Consider the following 21,986-nt stretch of genomic DNA (forward strand, 5'->3'; position numbering starts at 1 on the left):
TCTAGACGTGTATATCTTACCTTCCGACTGGCCAGTTCAGTAACAAATCTGTGAACGACAACAACAATTCAATGTCAGCATCTTATGTTGCTGTGTCTTATGTCAGATATACTTTCAGCGTCCAACACCAATCACAACATGTGAAACATTTCTTAAGAAACAAGAGGTTACCCAATAAGAGGCCATTGAGTACTGAATTTAGCACACAAATAATGGTGAGCAATAAATTCAGTTTGCCCCTGCATTGGAGTAAGTGCATTGTGAATGGGGCAACGGCATAACCAAGGGCTTAGTGTTCATGCTGTGAGTGAACGTGTCCCAAATACACCCTATATAAATGCAAGTTGTTGCCATTGAATTACCTGGAGACTACTTATATCACCAGTTGGCAGCTCTGTCCAGTGTGTTGCTAAGTAATCCGGGTGTTTGAATCCAGGTTTGGATTCATGACTGTTTGTCCCTACATGCCCTCTAATATGCAAAGTGTTACAGGAGGCACAAATAAAGAATGTAATGGTAATTTTAATAAGCCTGAGCTGTCTTTGAAAATTGTGGTCGTCAGACATCTTTATATTAAGCAATAGCTCTACAAATGTCTTTGTTAGATTGAAGGGTCCTATCAATGCCTACATCCGTCTCTTAAAGGCTTCTTCTTCACAATCCAACACTGGAAAAGGGACTATTGTTAGCCCAAGAGCTCCAATGGCACACGGTAGATGTGCTGGTAACTTCCAAGAACATTTTCCAATTTCAAGTCACCTCAAGTGTTACACCCACCCAACAGTTTCACTCAACTTCTCTGGCTCAGAAGAGAACAATTTAAAGGTCTGAATTTTAACTTTGGTGGGCATGCCCGATTGGCAGGCCCGAAAAAAAGGGCCCCCGACCGCGATTGGCCCCCGACCACAAACACGTGCTGGAAAGCTCAGTGTTGCCAGGGTGGGGGGCAGGAAGAGGGCGGGCAATGATGTTTCCGTGGGTGAGGGTGAGCGCTGCAGGTGAGCTCCCTGAAGGCAGACAGCTGCCTCGGGGAGCCGGAGACCTGAAAAAGCTGAAATAAAAGGTTTTAAAAGCTGAAAGTGTCCATGCATCACAATCCAACAGCTGAAAATAGAGCTGATAAAAATGCAAAAAAAACAGGTATTTATTTTTATTTTACTTCATAATGGAGATTTCATCCCGCCCTTGGATGGGGATTGATGAAAAATGCAAAGGCCGCCTGGCCAATTCGCTCGTCCGCCAACTGTGAGGTTGGCCAGGCAATGAAAAATTGGACTCAATTGCGCCGCTAATTGGCTTAATTGCCCTTTCAATTGTTGGCTGGAGCGCTTCTGACTTTTGCGCACGCCTGCCGAGTGAAAAATCGCATAAGTGCGCGATGCCGTCGGGACACTAGCGTCTTCTCACGTGATTTTATGCCCGATCAGGTCAGACATGGGCCCCCGGGATGTAAAATTCTGCCCAAACAGTCCAATCTAATTCCTACATGTAGTAAATTATTGTTAGAGATTTATAGGGTATCAAGTTTTAATTTTTAGAGAATATTTTCTTATTTTTCCCTTATGTCTCCTTTTGTCTTTCTTATCCTATCTGCCTTTCTTTCCCGCTCTTTATTTTTCTTTCTCTGCCTGATTTGACTCCCAGTTCCCATTTCCTTTTCTATTGTTCCTCTTTTTCAATCTTTCAATTTCATTAGTTAAGAAGTAAGACTATTGGTCCCACTGTTCATTGTAGTCCCAGAATCCCATCACCCTCGCTGCACCCTTATCAGCTCTCCCTCCCAGCAAGTTACAGCGCAGAGAATTTGAGCTGAAGGCTGGCAAGGAATTTAACTAGTGGTGCATGCTGCAAAATGCTCCACTCCAACAAGATTTGGCCCATTATAAGGAAGCAAAGTAAGTACAGCTTGGAACAGTCTTTAGAATGGTTACCATGGGTACGCAATTTAATCAATAGAAGTAAAAACAAATAATCGCTTGTTTGAAGCTTGCAGTACTAGACAATACAGAATGGTTCGTAGAAAGAGCTTTACCTTGCAGTTTCACTCAAAGATTCGCACAATATTTCTTTATACTCAGGAAACAGCTCATTAAGGTCCATACAAACTTTACCTACAAAAGCACGTTGGCCCAATTTATCTATACAAAAGAAAAGGAAATGTGCACTGTTTATTCACAGCTTTGTAATAAGCAGAAGTGTCTCTCATTTTGTTGCAACTTACTGCTGACATTTCTGTGACACTCTGATTAACAGTAAAAGGATTCTATTGAATAGGCCACTCTTGGCTTTAGCGCAGGTAGGCTCAGAACCCAACAGTGGCATATGTGCATGTCAGGTGGCACTCCAAGCCAACCCTGGGTATTCTTCCCAGCTTACCCCCTCCAATTAGCTGCACCGAAATCTACATCTCCAGCAGTGGGGGGAGGGGATGGGTGAGGTATGTCATCGCTCCCCCCTGCAAACTTGTATTTATCTAATTAATTTAAAGTAGTTAAAGATCCCAAAAGGCTTCACAGGAGTGATTATCAAACGAAATGTGACACCGAGCCACATAGAGATTTTTCTGTTATTCTTTCACGGGGTGTGGTCATCACCAGCTAAACCAGCATTTATTTCCCATCCCCAATTGCCCTTGAGAAGGTGGTGGTGAGCTGCCTTCTTGAACCACTCCAGTCCATGTGTTGTAGGTACACCCACAGTGCTGTTAGGGACAGAGTTCCAGGATTTTGACCCAGCGACACATGGTTAGGCACAGAGCTAGGTTTAGGGAGGGAATTCCAGAGGTTTATGGCCTAGGCAGGTGAAGAAGCCATAGTTGCCAATAGTGGAGCGATGAAAATTGGCCATATATAAGAAGCCATAATTGGAGCAGTGCGGAGATCCCAGAGGGTTGTCGGGTTTGGAAGGTTAAGGCAAGGACATGGAAGGATTTGAAAACAGGAATGAGAATTTTAAACTGAGGTGTTGCCGGACCAGGAGCCAATATCAGTTACTATTAGGAGTGAACAGAACTAGGTGTGAATTAGGAAACAGGCAGCTAAGTTTTAGATGAGCTGAAGTTTATGGAGGGTGTAAAATGGGAGGTTGACCAGGGGAGCGTAGGTATAGTCAAACTGCCAGGTGACAAAGGCATGGGTCATAAGGATGAGTACAGTGGATTTATGTAATACAAATTGATTATTTGGCCTATAAAATGCTGTCAGTGGAGGACGATGTAAATTAGGATCATAAAATCAATCCCAGTCACTTGCAGCATTGTGATCTCCAGGCCCGATCTTCACTCTGCCTGGGACCTGTGGCAGCTCTGAATGCATCCTTTGGAAAATTGAGTTGGGGCAGATGTCGGACAGTCAATGGTTTTGACTTTCTGTTTTATTTGCTTGCCAGAGTGCTGGGTGTACAGAAATCACCGCATCCACATCCCATCAACGCCCGCCCCCAACCCCCCTGACTCCAAACCGATATCCACTATGTACACTGGCGTTAACAAATAAATTTGGCTAAACTACTCACCTACAATGTCGCAAAGCTTTAAAGATGAATCTGTGTGAATGGTTGCAAAATAACATGCAGTGGTAGTGCCATTCCTTAGAGTTCTTTTCTGTCAAATAATGAACAGAGCATTAATAAGAAGCTCCTATTTTTTTTTTAAAAAAGCATTTCTTTCTGTCCTCTAGGGTTTTCCTGACCTATGTAGAGAAGTATCATTCCAACTTAGAGAACTTGTTTCTACAAAGAACTTACATCATAGAAAATGGTCATTCTGCTAAATTTTTTTCTGTGTTGGTATTTATGCTCCTCACAAGCCTCCTTTCACCCTACTTCAAATCACACTATCAGCATAGCCTTCTATTACTCTCTCCTTCGTGTGTTTAGTTAGTTTCCCCTTAAATGCATCAATGTTATTCACCGCAACCACTCCCAGTGGTGAAGAGCTCCCCATTCCCACATTCTCTGGGTAAAGGTGTTTATTCCGAATTCATTATTGGATTTATTTGTGACTATCTTATATTGATGGTTCCCGGTTTTGGACTTTACCACCGGTGGTATTTCCCTATGTCTACTCTATCAACCTCCTTTAACATTTTAAAGACCTCTAACAGACCACCCCTCAGTCTTTTTCAGTCAGAGAAAGGAGCCCCAGTCTATTTGGTCTCTCCTGATAGTTATAACCTCTCTCAGATTTGGCATCATCCATTCTCTTCAGCTTCACCACTGTCTCTGTATCCTTTTTATAATATGGAGACCAGAACTGTCTACAGTACTTCAATTGTGGTCTAACCAGGGTTCAGTAGAAGTTTAACATAACTTCTCTGCTTTTCAATACTATCCTGCTAGAACTGTATCCCAGTGCTTTGTGCGTTGTTGTATACTGCTGAGTAGCCATGAGAAGCTTACAAAGTTGTAAAAAACCTGTATGCCCTCTTTAAAAAAGGACACTGCTGAATCTTTAAAATGGCTGCCACGCGTCACCTGACTCTTGGAATTACAAGTTGGCTTACGGGAGCTTCTAAAAGTTGAACTACAATAAACATGCCTAGGCCACATCCTTGTGGAATGTTGCATCAACCTTTGTCAGGACTTACCCCAAAGCAGCAAGAACAATAAGGCCTCAGATTTTCTACCAGGGAACAAAAAGAACTAATGAAACTGATTATGCACAAGGGTTAAGGACACCTATCTGCTTCTATTAAATGTCAAAGGTTTTGGCCAAGGAAGGTGAAGCCTACTTCAATAATATGATCACACTATTGATCGCGTTCCATTGTGTATTAATGGCCAGTCTTCAAATGACTAAAATTCTTTGATTTTGGAAAGCTTTTTATTATAAGCCCTGCTTGCATTTTGCAGCAGACAGCAAAACACAGGAGTGACGCCAGAAGGAACATCACTGCTGAAATCAGGCTACAACATCTAGCCTCCTACAAAGCCACAAGGTTTAAATATTAAATGCCCCCTTGAATGCCCATTTCCAAAAGATCCCAAGTTTGCCTGGAAAAGGAAAATTGGTCCCCTGATCACAAGTACTATCCAGGCTGTCCACCCTACTTCCTGCACATCTCTTATTCTGAAGAAACTCCACAAAATCCTGTCTTCAGCTATTGTCTGAACTTCAGCTCCTGAGTGGAAAAGCCCCTTACACCAGACCCTTACAAACATGTGAAATGTCAGCCATCCTATTTGGTTTTAATATTCGTAGAAGTGAAACTCCTTTATTTTACTGTATCTTTCTTGTGTGTATGTGGTGTGTGTGAAGTAGTACCATGAAAGTATAATAATTTTCATAATAGTTTTCTGGTTTATTGTAAAGTAGGTTTATGGGGGTAAGTATAGTTAGGTCTGTCTGTGATTTAATTACAAAAGCTATGTGCTTGATATGCTAATGAGTAAATATGGATGCTGGCTTAGCATGTAAAGGGCGAAGGGAATTTGCATTTTTAGAGAGATGAAGGGTGATTTGGATTTCAAAGGGATTTTAGTCTGTAAACAAATAGCCAGACAAGTAATGCTACGTAATGTGTTTATTTTTCCCAAAGGGTTACTGACAATATATAGTGACAACATGAAAGCTTTTATGTTATGAGGGAGTTACAATTTCAAAGACTTATGAAACAATAGAATTTACATATTAAGAGAGAAACATATATAAAAGGAGAATGAGGCTATGTGTCAGAAGAAGGCCCAGTGGGATCTAACAGAAGTGTGTGAAATAGTCTTAATGAAGCCTCCAGCATTTGTGCATAAGCTTGCTGTCTGCCGAAACTGAAAGTAGAGAAAAAGCCATTTGAAATTCCACTGCACAGAGTATTGTGTTAATTTGTTGGATCTGTTTAAAATCTAAAATCTATTTTTGGACCATTGCCTTAAAGTGGGTCTAACTGGGAGTCAGGTTAATTAGGAATTTTAGGAGTTACTATAGTAGTAATTTGTAGTCCTATGTATGTGCTTGAAATCTTTTCTTTTGTTAATAAATATTTTAATTTAGGTTTTGAAAAAAATCTCTAAAAGTCTTGGTGGAATTATTACTTCTGAATTCAGTGCATGCATTTCCAGAAAATACAAGTTACAAAACCGTTGTGATAGCACGATCAAGTTTCCCTCGTGGATTTGATTCACCTGACACGTATCATCTGCTGTGGCATAACAAGTAGTGATAAACCTTTCCAGGAAAAGTGCGTTAGAATAAATAATACTCTTGTTTCAAAATTCCGTGAATGTCTGAGCCAGTGACTTTGGAGAAAAAAACTGACCACACACAAACTGGGGAGGTTTGGGAGTACATCCTAGTGTTATCTGAATTAAACCACAGTGATTACGGACAGAAGGGTAGAAGAATTAGAGGCTTTTAGTCTGTCTCTCTCCCCTCTCCGTAACAGAAACTGAGAGGTGCATCTAGGATTGAATCCATTGCAAATGAGCCAAATTTTGATCAATTACACTAGAATGAGCCAAATTTGGCATTAAAGGAATCAACTGGAAACTAAAAAGGAATGTTCAGAAGTTGAAATCCACAGCAGATTTTCATGCGCTAACGCTAAAACCATCATGGCTAATTTTAATGCAAAGATGTTTGTAGAATAAGGAGACTTGACTTGGGAAAAATTAGCACCCCTAAACATAAAACAGCTGAAAGCCCTGCCCTTCTGCCCTGAAAGCTGTAGCTAGGCAGGTAGAGCTAGAAATTAGCCAATACGACAGAAATCTGAGTTACTTCAGATGCTTGGTGAGCATTTGGGTCTCAGTCCAGACCCGGAACAGGTAGAGGAGGAATTAGAACGTGAAATCGACTGGGTTATCCTAGCTAAAATACAGCTTGAAAAGCTGAAAATAGAGCTAGAGTTTGAAGCTCAGGAAGAAAAGAAAGAGAGGAAAGCCTGAGAAAAAGAGATAGAAAGGGGTTTCCAGCTACAGAAATGGGAGGTGGAGCTGCAGGCACAGAAAGATATAGACCTAAGACAGCTTGAAGCAACTAGGGAAAATATAACTCTACCTAACTGTAGTCCAAATCTCTGTAACCCAGAAAGACGTTTTGCAGCCCTGAAATTCTCCAAATTCATTCTCAAGTTTGAAGAGAGCAATGTCAAAAATTTTTGTTACCACTTTTCAGAAGTAGCAGATGAGTTACACTGATCACAAGAAGTGTGGATTCTTATGATACAGGGTCAGTTGACAGGGAAGGCCAAGAGCTCTATTCTATGCTGTCTCCTGAAATGTCTGCCAGTTACAAACAGACCAAGGCTGCCAGCCTTAATGTTTACAAGTTAGTCCTGGAGACATAGAATCAACAATTCCAGAATACTCATAACAAACCTGCGTTAACCTATTTAGAATTCAAAAGATGAAAGTAAATAGCTTTTGACTGGGGTCCATGCTTTAAAAATAGAGTGCACTGCAATGTGTTAAGGGAATTGGTATTGCCGGTAGAGTTTAAAGACTGACTCCATTACAATATAAAAATTCATCTAGAGGAACAAAGAGTTACCTCAGTCAGGGCAGCAGCAGTTATGGCTGCTGACTATGAACTGACTCACAAGTCTCTGAACCACAGCAGACTTGCGTCAGATTTTTCATACCAGCAAGAGAGAAATAAAAGGGGGATAGAAGGAACAGGAGTAGATCTGAAGGAAAAAGTAGTAGGCAAACCAATCCCCAACTTTTAAAAGAAAGGGTATGGAAGGCAAACTAGCAGGGCTTCACCCTGCTTGCTACCATTGTGGCAAGCTATAGAGTCATAGAGGTCTTCAGCACAGAAAAAGGCCCTTTGTCCCATCGAGTCTGCACTGGTCAAACAAGTACCTAACTATTCTAATCCCATTTTCCAGCACTAGGCACATAGTCTTGTATGCCATGGCATCGCAAGTGCACATCCAAATACTTAAATGTTATGAGGGTTTCTGCCTCTACCATCCTCTCAGGCAGTGAGTTCCAGATTCCCACCACCCTCTGGGTGAAAAAGTTCTTCCTCATATCTACTTTAGACATCCTGCCCCTTACCTTAAATCTATGCCCCCTGGTTATTAATCCCTCCACCAAGGGGAAAAGTTCCTTCCTGTCTATCCTATCTATGCTCCTCATAATTTTATACACCTCAATCATGTCCCCCCTCAATCTCCTCTGCTCCAAAGAAAATAACCCCAGTCTATCCAATCTCTCCTCATAACTAAAACTCTCCAGCCCAGGCAACATCCTGGTAACTCTCCTCTGGGCTCTCTCTAGTGCAATCACATCCTTCCTACAATGCGGATTCCAGAACAGCATGCAATACTCCAGCTGTGGCCTAACCAGCATTTTATACAGTTCCAGCATAACCTCCCTGCTCTTATATTCTATGTCTCGGCCAATAAAGGCAAGTATCCCATATGCTTTCTTAACCACTTCATCTACCTGTCCCGCTACCTTAAGGAACCGGTGAACATGCACACCAAGGTCCCTCTCATCCTTGGTACTTCCCAGGGTCCTACCATTCATCGTGTATTCCCGTGCCTTGTTTGTCCTGACCAAGTGCATCACCTCACACTTATCCGGATTAAATTCCATTTGCCACTGATCAGCCCATCTGACCAGCCCGACTATTGCTATCCTCCTCACTATTTACCACCCCACCAATTTTCGTGTCATCCGCGAACTTACTGATTAACCCCCCTAAGTTCAAGTCTAAGTCGTTTATATATACTACAAACAGCAAGGGAACCCAACACCGATCCCTATGGAACCCCACTGGACAGAGGCATCCAGTCACAAGAACATCCCTCGACCATCACCCTCTGCACCCAGAGTTTCTCAAGGAAAATTGCTGGTGTGCAAAGAAAATCACAGGGACCATTGTAGCACAGCCAGTATCTGTAATCATGGGAGTTGTAAATCTCTGTGCATCCAGAACAGAGGGAGCAGATACCTATCAGGATTTTGTAGTCAGGGGGAAGATGGCCCCTTGTGTTTCTAAGGAACTGGAAAAGAAGATCAGCAATTAGCATTCTCCAAGATACTGGTTGCCTAGAGATGCTGCCAGCAGAGAAAATCGAAGATTAGCAGGATAATTTGGAGATTTCCCATGCAGGATCAGAACCATTTACAATGTACTAGTCAAAGGACTCACTGGAGAATGTCTTGAGGTGCCACTAGTAAAAATTCAATTGAATTGAGAGCTTGTTACGGGGTTTGTAACAGTGAGTGTGATCCCAAACTTGCCTATGCAAGGAATTGATCTCATATCAAGGAACTACCTGGCTGGTAGTCAATGTAAATGCACCAGATGTCCCGAACAGTCCAGGGAGACTGAAAAGTGCCAGCAGAGTTCTACAGAGTTGCAAAAAGCTGAGAAAGATTTAGAAGCCCTGCACTGCGTGACAGAACCCGTGAGGCTTGGAATTGCTAAGATAAAGCTAATGGAATTAGACAGGGCCAGGGTAGTGCCCACAGAGTTTGAATAGAACAGTATAGAACCCGTAAGAATTGAAAAGGCTACAGAGTTAGAAGGGACCAGGTTAGAGCCTACTAACCCTAAGATGGCCAAGACAGATCCATAGGGAAGCCAAATTGTCAGAGTAGGAAAGGTAAAGGTTGAAGAAAATGTGCCTGAAGTGAGGCTTGCAGAAACCTTCCTTCCAAAAATAGAGGGGGACCAGGGGAGTCCCCAAATGAACAAACAGGTAGTGAGGGAGACACTTGACGTAGTTGAAGAGCCGCAGGGCAGGGCAGCAGAAGCTAGCCAGCCACCTGTGAGCAGGGGTGTCCCAAAAGACATGGGACAGATTGAGGACCAATCCACCCCTACAGTAACGGAACTGAGGAAGCCATTACTGTCTAAATCAAACCCACACTTGTAACAAATCAAAAGGAAGTTCAAGTGCTGCTGACAGCTCCCAGGAGTACGAAACAAATGCACCCCATTCCATCACCCTAGAAATCCAAATCCTCAGTGAACTGACACCTGAACTAACAAACTCCCCGATTTTGGACACAGTCAAGCAAGGGTTAAAGGCTTTACAACACTTTTTCCCAAGCAGTCAACCTAACCTGCATGTTAAAACCCTTCATATCAAACACAACCTAATGACAGTTCACAGTGAATTAAATGGTCCTGTCAATGCTGAGCCTCAAAAAAAATTGCAGAGAAAGAGGCAAGTGGACTCAGTTCAAAAGACCTCAACAACCTCAGAATGATTGGAATAAAGTAACTTGTGAATTCCATGGAAGGCTCATGGTACTAAAGAAAAAAAAAGTTCAAAACAAAAAACAAAAGCATCTGAATGACATTCTTGGGTCAGCGAGAGGGGATTATTATCAAAGCAGGAATTGATTGTTGGCACGAAAAGAGGCCATTTTGAACTCGTTACCTCAAAAAGAAAATTTAAAATGTTTGAGTCTGGGAAGTGAACTTAAAACAAAAAGGTTGTTTCCACAGCTAAAGAAGAAGGAGACAATCTAACTATAGACTTAACCGTGACATTCCTTGTAGAGTTTAAAGATGAGAAAACTCCAGGCATAAGAGGCCAGTGAGGTCAAAAAGTTGAAATCAGCTCAGACTGTTTTAAAGAGTGGGAAAAAAAGAAAAAAAATCACCGGTTAACACGTAACAGGGAAATATTAAAAGAGGAAAGGTGTAACAGGATCTGTAATGCATTAGCCAAGTATTGTGTGTGAAGACTCCAGCATGAATGGAAGAATGAACTAAACATATTTTCTTTAGCTTTACAAATAAACCATGAAAAAGCAATAAAATAGAACTCCCCCCCCACCCCCGAGGGGTGACAGAATGTCATGTTGAGCAGACATAAGGACATTACAAGTTTTTTAAAATATGCATGCCCTCTTTAAAAAGGACACTGCTGAATATTTAAGACGGCTGCCACAGGTCACCTTGCTCTTGGAACTGCAAGTCGGCCAAGCTTCTGGTAGCTTCTAAAAGGTGGATTACAATGAACATGCCTAGACCACATCCTTGTGGAATGTTGCATCTGCCCTTGTCAGGAGTTACCCTAAAGCAGCGAGGACAATAAGGCCTCAGTCTTTGTCTCCAAGACTACTAGGTAACAAAGGAGAACTAACAAAACTTATTATGCACAAGGGAAGTGCTAAGGACCCCACCTGCCTCAATTGTATATCGATAGTTTTGACCATTGTAGGTGGAAGCTACTTCATTAATATGAATGACTATTGACTTCTTGCCATCGTATATCAATGGTCAGTCATGTGATTGAAATTCTTTGATTTTGGAAAGCTTTTTATTATAAGCCCTGCTTGCTTTTTGCACCAGACAACAGACTGCAGGATGCAGGAGTAACATCAGAAGAAACATCACTACTGAAATCAGGCTAGTGAGACAGTGGTGTAGTGGTACTGTCCAGTGACCCAGGTTAAAACATTGTGGACATGGGTTCAAATCCCATCATGGCAGTTTGGTGGAATTTAAATTCAATTCATAAAATCTGGGATTGAAAGCTGGTCTCAGTAATGGCAACCATGAAACTAACATGGATTAGTGTAAAAACCCCATCTGGTTCACTAATACCCTTTAGGGAAGGAAATCTGTCATTTTTACCCATGTGACTCCAGACCCACAGCAATGTGATTGACTCTTAACCGCCCTCTGAAATGGCCTAGCAAGCCATTCAGTGCAAGGGCAATTAGGGATGGGTAACAAATTCTGGCCTTGCCAGTAATGCCCACATCCCATGAAAGAATGAATAAATAAATGAAAATATCTGGCCTTCTACCAAGACACAAGGCTTAAAGCCTGTTTCTGAAAGATCCCAAGTTTACCTGGTAAAGGGAAACTGGTCCTCTGGCTACAAGTATTATCGAGGCTGTCCACTCTACTTGCTGCACATCTCTTAATCCACAAAATCCTATCTTCAGCTATCTGGACTCGTCTGATCTTCAGTTCAAGAGTGGAAGAGACCCTCTCACTGGACTCTTACAAACATGAAATGGCAGCTTACCATTTTTGGTTTTAATATTCATAGAAGTGAAACTCCTTTAGTTTACTGTGTGTATGAAGTAGTGATATGTGAATAGATGATGCTCTGGTTTTGAAATTCCATTGAAATCTGTGTTAGTTACCTTGGAAAAAAGACTGACCACAAAGACAAATGCGAGGGGTGGGGCAGGGTTGGGGCTGGGATCACATCTTAGCCTTGTGCAAATTAAACTACACTGATTACAGAAGAAGGGTGGGAGAATTAGGGGCCTTCTTCTTGTCTCTTTCCCCTGTTCGTAACAATTGGCACTTTGTGACCTTGCCAATGTGCATAAGTACTTTTAGTGATTTGTGAAACCGGGCTGCAACATCCTCTTTGTTCCATTCAAATTCCCCTTTGTTCTCACAGACACTGCTTTAGTAACTAACCATTGCCCAGTGGACGGGAGTGAATGCAACTGACTACAAATTTACAAACAAGTCATGGCATATTTTGATATGCAGAATCTATTTCCATATGATTTGGAAATACATCACTCTATTGTAATCAAACCTCCTGACCACATAAACTGCTCAGAACAATCACTTCCCTATCGTGTCAGCTGTGACTCAGTGGACAACACTTGTGCCTCTTGAGTCAGGAGATGATGGGTTCCAGTCCCACCCAGAGACTTAAGCTTGAAATCCATACTGATGCCCCCAGTGCCATACCGAGAGCGTGCTACATTGTTGCAGGTGAAGTCTTTCAGAATGTTGAACCAAATCCCCATCCACCTCTCAAGTGATCTCATGGTCATATTTCAAAAGAAGAGCAGGGAAGTTCTCCCTGTGGACTGCTGAAAAAAAAAGACACACTGTCGAAGCTTTTTGTCCTCCACTCATCAGGACAGACACAAGAATGTCAACTTTCAAAGGGAGCAACAATTTATATTGCATGAGAAAAGGATGTTAATTGGTTGGCAAGTCATCCCTGTTTGGTCCAGGCAGTGCCAGGGAGAATGCACCAGGGAAATACTGTCCCCCATGCTTTAGTTTAATTCAAAAAAAGTGCAAAATGTTCCTTTTGCCTGCAGAGGACAGGTCCCTGCGTATGAACATATGTAGCTTCCAACAAGCGTTAAGGAGCAACATTGCGAAGTCGACTGAGAATCTTAAATTGAGTTCACAATGTGGCTCACTTGTGCCTCTTAGAAGCTACATATATTCACAAACAGGGACCTCTCTAGATGAAAGGAACATGTCCAAGCGTTGTGCCTTTTTTGAATTAAACAAAAGTACGGGGGACGATAGGTCCCTGCTGCATTCTCCCTGGCAACACCTCGACCAGAGCCGACCTGCCAACCAATCAGCACCCTTTTCTCCTTAAGTGTTCTCGCCAATATTGTTAAAACAGATGATCTGATTATTATCAAATTGCTGTTTGTGGGAGCTTGCTGTACGCAAATTGGCTGCTATGTTTCTTACATTACAACAATGACTACACTTCAAAACTACTTCACAGATGTTTACAAGTCAAAGGTTGTAAAAGCAGCCATTTAAATTCAAGTTCTTTCTTTCTTGCGTAGAACTAAACAAGATTCCAGCACTGGAGGAGGCCACTTGGCCTCTTTTGTCCTTCTTGTCTCTTTGCGAATGAAATCCAAAACAAATCACATTGTTCTGCCCTTTCCCTTTTAACTTTATACCTTCTTCAGTTTCAAATGTTAACACATTCCATCAAAAATAATGAAACATTTTTCAATGCATTAACTCAGCAGTTCATGGGTCCACGAACTAGAGGTTGCTAAGATCAATGGGCAATTTGAGTTGCACTGGGTGATGCAAAGCAATTTGATGTGGGAAACATGGGCATCATTTAATTTTAGGTGTAGGCACTAAACCTAGTTCCTTGATGGGGAGTTAAGATGACGAGAATTTGGTTCCTTGATAGATATTTATCAGGAGAGTACTCAGTGCTCTTGCATTCATTAGAGGCTTGTCCAAGATGTGAATCATCCATCATATGTGGCAGTAGTAGTAAGACTGGATTGATACCGTGCAAGCAGTTTCTAAACAAACTAAACACAACTGAGTGGATTGAATTAATGCTGGACAGTGCAAGGTTGAAATACTAATCCAATTTTAAGTTGCATTTGCTGAATAATTGATGTGTTAAGGCACTCACTGCCTAAGAGGGCGGTGGAAGCAGAGGCGAACGACATTTTGGAATAAATTTGCAGGGCTACAGGGATAGAGTGGGAGTTTCAGACTGGCTGGTTTGCTCTACAGAGAGCCAGCATGGGCTTAATGGACTGAATGGCCTCCTTATAGGCCGTAATGACTATCACTATGGTTACAGCATTAATTACTGCAAGAAATGCGAGAAAGAGGGCAGAGCTAGTCACAACACAAACAGGTGGCTTCAAACAGTGCTTGATGCATGTGAGGTAGAACAGGTTTTAATTCTCAAATGTCTCCTACCATATCAATGGAAGAAATAGGGCAATGAAATAATTGAAGCACGTTATCATGTTGGGCAGAGGTCTTGTGGCGCAGTGGGTAGCATCCTGTCTCTGACGCAGGAGCTCTGGGTTCAAACCCCACCCTAGGACATGATAGCCAAGGAAAATGGGTTCACAATGTGGCCAAACAGATTGATATCAACTTGCAAATCCTTCCATCACACATCAATGGCCAGTGATGAGAGTGCAAGAGGTTCTTGTTCAGCCATGTGATGGGAAGAAATTGGAGCTTCTACCAATAGCCCCAGGCTACAACATACATTTAAAAGTGTAGGTTGCCACAGCAACTTGGACTTGTGAGTCTTTGGAACTCTCTTCCCCAGAGAGTGGTGGAGACAGGGTCATTGAATAGTTTTAAGACAGAGGTGGATAGGTTCTTGACTAACAAGGGAGTTAAAGGTTATCGGGGGTGGGGGGTCAGTGGGAATTTGGAGTTGAGACCACAATCAGATCAGCCGTGATCTTATTGAATGGTGGAGCAGACTTGAAGGGCCAAGCGGCCTACTCCTGCTCCTAATTTGCATATTGGTGAATGACTCATTAGGGAGCCGGTGGGCTCAGTTCTCTGACGGCTGGTGTGGATCAGATTGGTGCCAACAGTATAGGCTTTGTACCCCATTCCTGATGCGGTGGATTTGGGACCTGCTTCCTTGCCCTCCCTAAGGTGGTGATTACCGCACCGTGTGTCGGACCTGCCCTCAGGCAGAGAACTGAAGAAGAAGTGGATCATGTTGGACATACCACTACTTTAGTGTAGGTATCCTCCGCAAACTTCAGGTCTTTGAATTTGGCTTCAACAGGAAATGTATATTTGATCAACCAATCGAGAAGTGGTAGATCCAGGCAAGATCCCATGTTTGGATATTGGGATGCATGGATATGCGTGTCGATCAGTCCGGGAATAAAGAATTCCTCCCTGGATTGAAAAGAATATAAATCGTTAATGCTGAGTCTCCATCCTTTTACGTTTAAATCAATTCAATGCAACGCATCACGGTGAAAGCAAAAGATTTAAGGCCTGCTCACAGCAGTAATGATTGCTTATTCGTTATTGGTTCCAAAATAATCAAACTGACAACAATGAAATAAGAGGGCATCATATTAACAAAATCAAACTGCAAGCCCAAGTTCTTCGATTCAGGCACGGCACAGGTCAACAATTACACCTCAAATTTCTGATGGAGTCAAGGAATGGAGGGGATACATAGAATTTACAGCACAGAAACAGGCCATTTGGCCCAACTGCTCTATGCTGGTGCTTATGCTCCACCATGAGCCTCTATCCCACTCAGGATATCCTTTCATCCGCTTTTCCCTCATGTGTTTTTTCATCTTCCCTTTAAACATATCACTACCAATCACCTCAACCACTCCCTGTAGTCACGAGTTCCACATTCTCACCACGCTCCAGCTAAGGAAGTTTCTCCTGAAGTGTCTATTGGATTTATTAGTGACCACCTTATATCGGTGGCCTTGGGGAAGTGGAGAAGTGCCCTGGTGTAGTTGTCAGAATGTGTTGAAAGAAGCAACCCTGCACATTCCGGCACCATTCTGCCCCTGTGCACCAATACCCTCAAATCACACCCATTCCGCACCACCCTTCCCTCCGCCTCGCCCCCCTCCACCCCATCTGCACCCTCCCCATTGAGTGCTACTCCACCTACTCCCCTGCGTCTCCCCCCTTCCTCCATACCAACTCTCTCCCATTCTGTGCTACCCCTACCCCTCTACTTGTCTACACCATCCCTTTCCCATGTCATGATGACCGCCCCCAACGCTCCCCCACCGCCCCCCTACTCCCCTGCACACCCCCCGCCCCCACCGCACATCCCCCCCAACCCCCCTTTCTACATCCTGTGACTTCTGACTTCCCATCAACATTCATGTGATGCTCCACTGTGTAAACAATACAGCTGGCCTGGAATCGTTCATCAATAACAACAACACCAACAACATGCATTAATATAGTACCTTTAACTTCACAAAATGTCCAAAATCATTTCACGGGAGTGCTATATCAAACCCAGCCACATAAGATATTAGGACAGGTGACCGAAAATGAATCAAAGTGGTAGGTTTTAAAGGTGTATCATAAAGGAGGAGGAGAGAGGCTTACACTCCGAGCAGCTGAAGGCATGGTTGCCAATGATAGAGTGATGGAAATCAGGAATGCTCGAGAGGACAGAATTGGATGAGTGCAGAGATCTCAGAGGGTTGTATAGCTGGAGGAGATTACAGAGATAGGGAGGGGCGAGGCCATGTAGGAATTAAAGGCATATCGTGGGACTCATGGAAAAACATGTATCACTTGTACTGAAGAGGTCTTCCATTACATTCCACCTTCCTCTTGGACATGGCAGCCAATGGCCACTGCACACATGCTCGCAAAAAAGATACAAAGAGGCAAAGGCAAAAGGAGACTCTCAGGATCAGTCTCCCACAGGTTGTCCTCAAATAAGGGACAAAAGGTGTCCTTTGACATGGGAGAAACAGTCAAAATAAGGTACAATCTCTTAATATACAGGACAGTTGGTCACCCTGCAGTTGGAAAACATTCTGTTTCAAGATAATTCCTTCACAAAGTGGTTGTTGCCATGGACACTTGAGAGTCTCTGAGATGGCTCCTTCCAACATTGGTTGGCCTTTTCTAACTATTCACCATCCTCAGTTGTGTCTGAGGGATGCATTATACGGAATTAGAAAGCAAACCATGAAATCTGATGGGGACAGACTCAGCTGTGAATAAGAAAATGGAACAATATGAGGAAGCTGGGGCTGCAAACAAGAAACACTTTAAAATAGGAACATTTAGGGACTGAGGTTACAAATGCAAAATGACACCATCCCAAGGTTTTCACTCCCCACTCCACATGACTCCCTGCGATATATGGCCAATGAGCGAGGACCCTGTTCGATAATATTCAGTGCTCACTAACCTTGGTCGAAGCACTTTGATGTCTTCTTTCTTGAAATGCCATTTTTTGGACAACTCTTTTTCTTTATCAACAGTCTCAATGAAAACAATCTGCAAGGAAATAAGAAATGTAGCTTATTCCGTTGGATTAAAAACATTTGTTCTTCATGGGAATACTGGGCGTCTACCAGCTTGATAGATAAATGCCAATATTGTCTCTGATTAGATATATGTGTGATCAGAAGCGAGGGAGTGTTGGAAGATTCATCCACACAATGTGGTGCCCTGAGCCTGCCTGTATTTTAAGGGTCCACCTCATTATCACATGAACAACCTCCAACTGACTGCAAAACTCATACTGTTCTAGGGAGCTTCTTTAGAAAAATGATGGACAGGGTTCTCATGAAGGGTCATCACAACCCAAACATTAACTCTGTTTCTCTCTCCACACATGCGGCCTGACATGCTAAGTATTTCCAGCATTTTCCGTTTTTGAATTTCAGATTTCCAGCATTTGGCTTTTGAAGTAGATAGAAAGTCCTGCATTTCTATAGTGCCTTTCACAACATCATGACTTCCCAAAGGGCTTTCCAAACAATTGAGTACTTTTGAAGAGTAGTCACTGTTGTAATACAGGAAATGTGGCAGTCAATTTGCACACAGCAAGCACCCACAAACAGCAATGTAACAAATAAGCAGATAATCTGTTTTTCTAGTGATATCAATTGATAGATAAAAACAATGACCTGAAAGTGCCAATGCCATGGAATCTTTTACCTACCTCTACATTGCCCCAGGGTAAACAGGGCTTCAGTTTGACATCTCATCTTAATGAAGGCACCTCCAACAGTGCTCGCTCAGCACTATACTGGTGGGTAATGCTGGACTATGTGCTTAAGTCTCTGGAGTGAGACTTGAACACACAACCTTCTGACCATGATTGTTTTAAATCACACCCTACATGACACATCCCAAAACAAATCACCCATCTAATGTAGCTGCATGTTATATCAATACATCCATTAAAGTTTACATTCTGATATTTGGATATTACTGCATATCACCTTGACGACTGAAATTTCTTTTGGTGGAAATTCATTGGTCCCCAGTTTGTCAAGTCCAATTGTCAACAATGTAGTTTTTTTTAATAATTAAAGCAAGAAATATATAACAATCCCTACTTAAAATATTGTGGAAAGAGAGATATGCTGTTGAAGCATTTTGTCTTGAACTCATCAGGACAAATTCAAGAATACCAACTTTCAAACCATCACAACAATTTATACTGCAGGAGAAAGGGATGCTGGTTGGCAAGTTGACTGATTGGCCAAAGCATCACCATGGAGACAGCAATGGGGAATTATAGAGTTGACTTACCAATCAGCACCCTTTTCTCCTGTAGTATAAATTGTTGTGATCATTTGAAATTTGGTATTCTTGCGTCTGTCCTGATGAGTGCAATTCAAAATGTTTCCAAAACATGTCTCTCTTTTCGGCAATGTTCAAGTTCAGTACTACCAAGCAATCATTACCTTCTTCAGATATACTCCATATAACTCTGCAAAGTTTTCTAAATCAGAGTTTTTATTCAAAATTCCATCTCAACCTTGACCTCAGTGTAATCCTTTGACAAGTTGCTACCTGATCATTTATATCAGCAATCATCACTTCACATTTTCAGCAGTTGAACAAATAATAGGAGGCAGCACCTGTTATTGTTTAGAAACTAAAAGATACCACCTGAAAAACGGCACAGGTTTCTGTTTCATTTGCTCACCCATGTGAAGTGCTGTAAACAACCACTTGAATGAGTGACAATAATGATCTGGAAAGAATGATTTATTCATTCACTCTGTAGCCTGTGGTTATTTAGTAGTTTAGGCAGGCTAGGGTCACATTCAACTCAAATTGGTTGACACAAGACAATCTGACAAGCCAAACTCGGCTATCATTCTCATTCAGGTGCAGCAAGGAGGTTAAATAGAAGAGCTTAAAATCATGAGGGATTTTGCTACAGTAAATAAGGAGAAACTGCTTCAAGTGGCAGAGGGTCGGGAACCAAAGAACAGAGATTTAGGACGATTGACAAAAGAGCAAGGGGCACATGGAAAAAAGAAAAATGATGCAGTGAATTGATATTAACTGGAATGCGCTGCCTGAAAGGCTGGTGGAAGCAGATTCAAGAGTAACTTTCAGTGGGGAGTTGGGTAAATATTTGAAGTTGAAACATGTGCGGTACTACAGCAAAAGGGCAGAGGGAATGGGGCTAACTGGACAACCCTACCAAAGAGCTGACACAGGCACGATGGGCTAAATAGTCACCACTCTTCATGTTCTTAGAATTACAAAAAGAAAACACATCTTTGAACCAGAATAGGATGGTGGAAAAGGACCTGAATGAAGCAAATCAAGTTGTTTATGTTCTGTACTGTGGACCCTGGTTTCTCATTGAAAGAAAGATAACTAGAACATAAACTGCATACTTTGTACTGGGTACAGAGTACAGCCCTCACCCAGAGACTGGCTTTTACCACAATTGCCTCACGGAGAATGTACTTAATGCAATTCCCCAGCAACAATTCGCACACAGGTTGAAAGCTTGGCTCAGTTAAGTTGGAAACCTGTACAGTGCTCTGATAATTGTTATGCAAAATAAAGTTTTGCATGAGTTAATGCCTCGCAAACGACAAGGGAACCTAGCTAGTGATCAGCTGGCGTTGACACTTGGAATTGTGACAGGAAAGCTGTTACTTCTGCAGATATCCCGTGAAGTTTTCTTTTACAAACACTGTAAAAAGCATTGGACAAATGCTTTAAAAAAAAAAATCCCATTTAACAACCAATTTCGCCCCTCCACAATTTTTTGTGTTCCTTTTTTTTTTGGAAAACAAGAAATTTGAAATCAAGTCCTCACCTTCCCCATCCCGTTCACTCCCAGGATACGAGGGTCCAGAGTTTCCAATGGGGAAGTGTCAGTGGAGTGGAGCAAAGTCCCCTTGAAAACTTGGAGACGGTGGCCTGGTGAACAGTGGGCTTTGGTAGCCATGGTTTCCACAGACCGGCGTCTTCCGCAGCGCTGAGGCGCTAGTTCACTCTGGAGTCCAAGGGAGGACGCATCAAGGTACCACTCCATTTTGCTCCTTCACCCTGGTCCTTAGCTTTGGGCTAAGCGTAGGTGCGATATTTATCTAGCAGGGGGCGTATTCCTTCTCTAAAACAAACCAATAAGCGCCCGCTGCAATAAGCTGCATCGTTTCCTCTGGCTTCATTAAACAAAAAATGACTAAACCATTTAGAATTTTTTTTTAAAAAAGTACAAGTTTAGAAAACAGGTAACAGTGTGGTTGCTGGCGTTCATCACACACTCCGATCTCCCATGGTTGACAGTTTAAAAAGGATTGGGTTTTTTTTTATGCCCCGCAGTTGCTATTCTTGTGGCATCTTTTACCAAAACATCTCCCATTTCCTCCTTGTTGTGGTGTTGACACGGATAACAAAGAAATACGTTATTCTACTGGACCCATTCCTGCAATTGCTTATACCAGAATTTCATCCTATTAACACATTCTTTCGCTCTCGTGTGTTTGTCTAGCCTCTCCGTAAACGCATCTATGCCACAACCTTCGAGCGCTCCATATACTAGTGAGTTCCATTCTCCGGGTAAAGAAGTTATTTCTGAATTCCCTATTGGATTTATTAGCCTCTATCTCGTATTTATGGCCCCCTAGTTTTGGACTCCTCCACAAGTTTCATCATTTTAAAGACCATTATTCAGTCTCCTCTTTTCTAGAGAAAGGCGTCTCAGCTTGTTCAGTTTCTCCTAATGGCTAGGACCTCTCAGATATCTGATATCATCAATGGACATCTTTATTGCACTTTCTCCAGTGCCTCTATATTCTTTTTTATAATATGCCATACATTCTATATGCTTCGGAGGTATGCATAACCTACGGCAGGCATCTCAAAGCACTGGAGAAGCACCAACAGTGGTTCCTTCACAAGATGCTCCAAATCTGGGAACAAGAAAGGTGGCCCAACAGCAGCATCCTCTCCCAAACTGACTTGTCCACCCTTGAGGCACTAATCACTCAAAACCTGCTCTGCTGGGCAGAAACCCCCAGAGAGAGGGAGACAATATTCAAGTAAAACACAAGATGGTTGCCGACCACATCAGTGCAATGAAATGCATGAGCCAAAGGTAAATATTCTACAGGAAAATGTTCATGTAAGAGCTGAACTGGAAGAGTTGAAGGGCAAGATTCCAGCTGAGTCTATACCTTTGAAAACACACAATAAACTGAAGACTTCAATGAACCAAGCTGAGCGAGATCTGAACAAACAAATTTCAGCGACATCACAAAGGTACCAGGAGAAAAGAATGACCCACAATTCCACAGTTGGCAACTCAAAGCGGGAGTTGAAAAAACTGAACCAGATATAAAGGCGTAACCGCAGGCACATACGGTCAACAAGTGAAGCTGCTCCTTCACTGCAATCAGCCAGTCAGGGAGAAGGGATCTCACCAGCTGTACAGAAGTGTACAGGACTGCCATCAATAACAGGGGTTCATGAGTCCCCAACAACAGCAATGGAACAAGAACACTCACCAAGGCAACAAGTGCCACAAGAACAACACTCTCCAGAAAAGGAA

General features: G+C 42.4%; 1 protein-coding gene across 1 annotated transcript in view; it reads right to left on the reverse strand.

Moving 5' to 3' along the window:
* gda (guanine deaminase) overlaps nucleotides 1-20,488 on the reverse strand; it is a 37,789-nt gene extending 17,301 nt beyond the window's left edge. The window contains exons 1-6 of the mRNA XM_078529609.1: nucleotides 20,250-20,488; nucleotides 17,358-17,446; nucleotides 15,163-15,337; nucleotides 3,514-3,601; nucleotides 2,033-2,138; nucleotides 21-48 (exon numbers count right to left, since the gene is read on the reverse strand). Coding sequence (XP_078385735.1) covers nucleotides 21-48; nucleotides 2,033-2,138; nucleotides 3,514-3,601; nucleotides 15,163-15,337; nucleotides 17,358-17,446; nucleotides 20,250-20,468 — 705 coding nt within the window. The 5' untranslated portion in view covers nucleotides 20,469-20,488. The remainder of the gene's footprint in view (nucleotides 1-20; nucleotides 49-2,032; nucleotides 2,139-3,513; nucleotides 3,602-15,162; nucleotides 15,338-17,357; nucleotides 17,447-20,249) is intronic.
* Between the last annotated feature and the right edge of the window lie 1,498 nt (nucleotides 20,489-21,986).

This window comes from Cetorhinus maximus, chromosome 2 (genome assembly GCF_964194155.1).
Source record: "Cetorhinus maximus chromosome 2, sCetMax3.hap1.1, whole genome shotgun sequence".
NCBI lineage: Eukaryota > Metazoa > Chordata > Chondrichthyes > Lamniformes > Cetorhinidae > Cetorhinus > Cetorhinus maximus.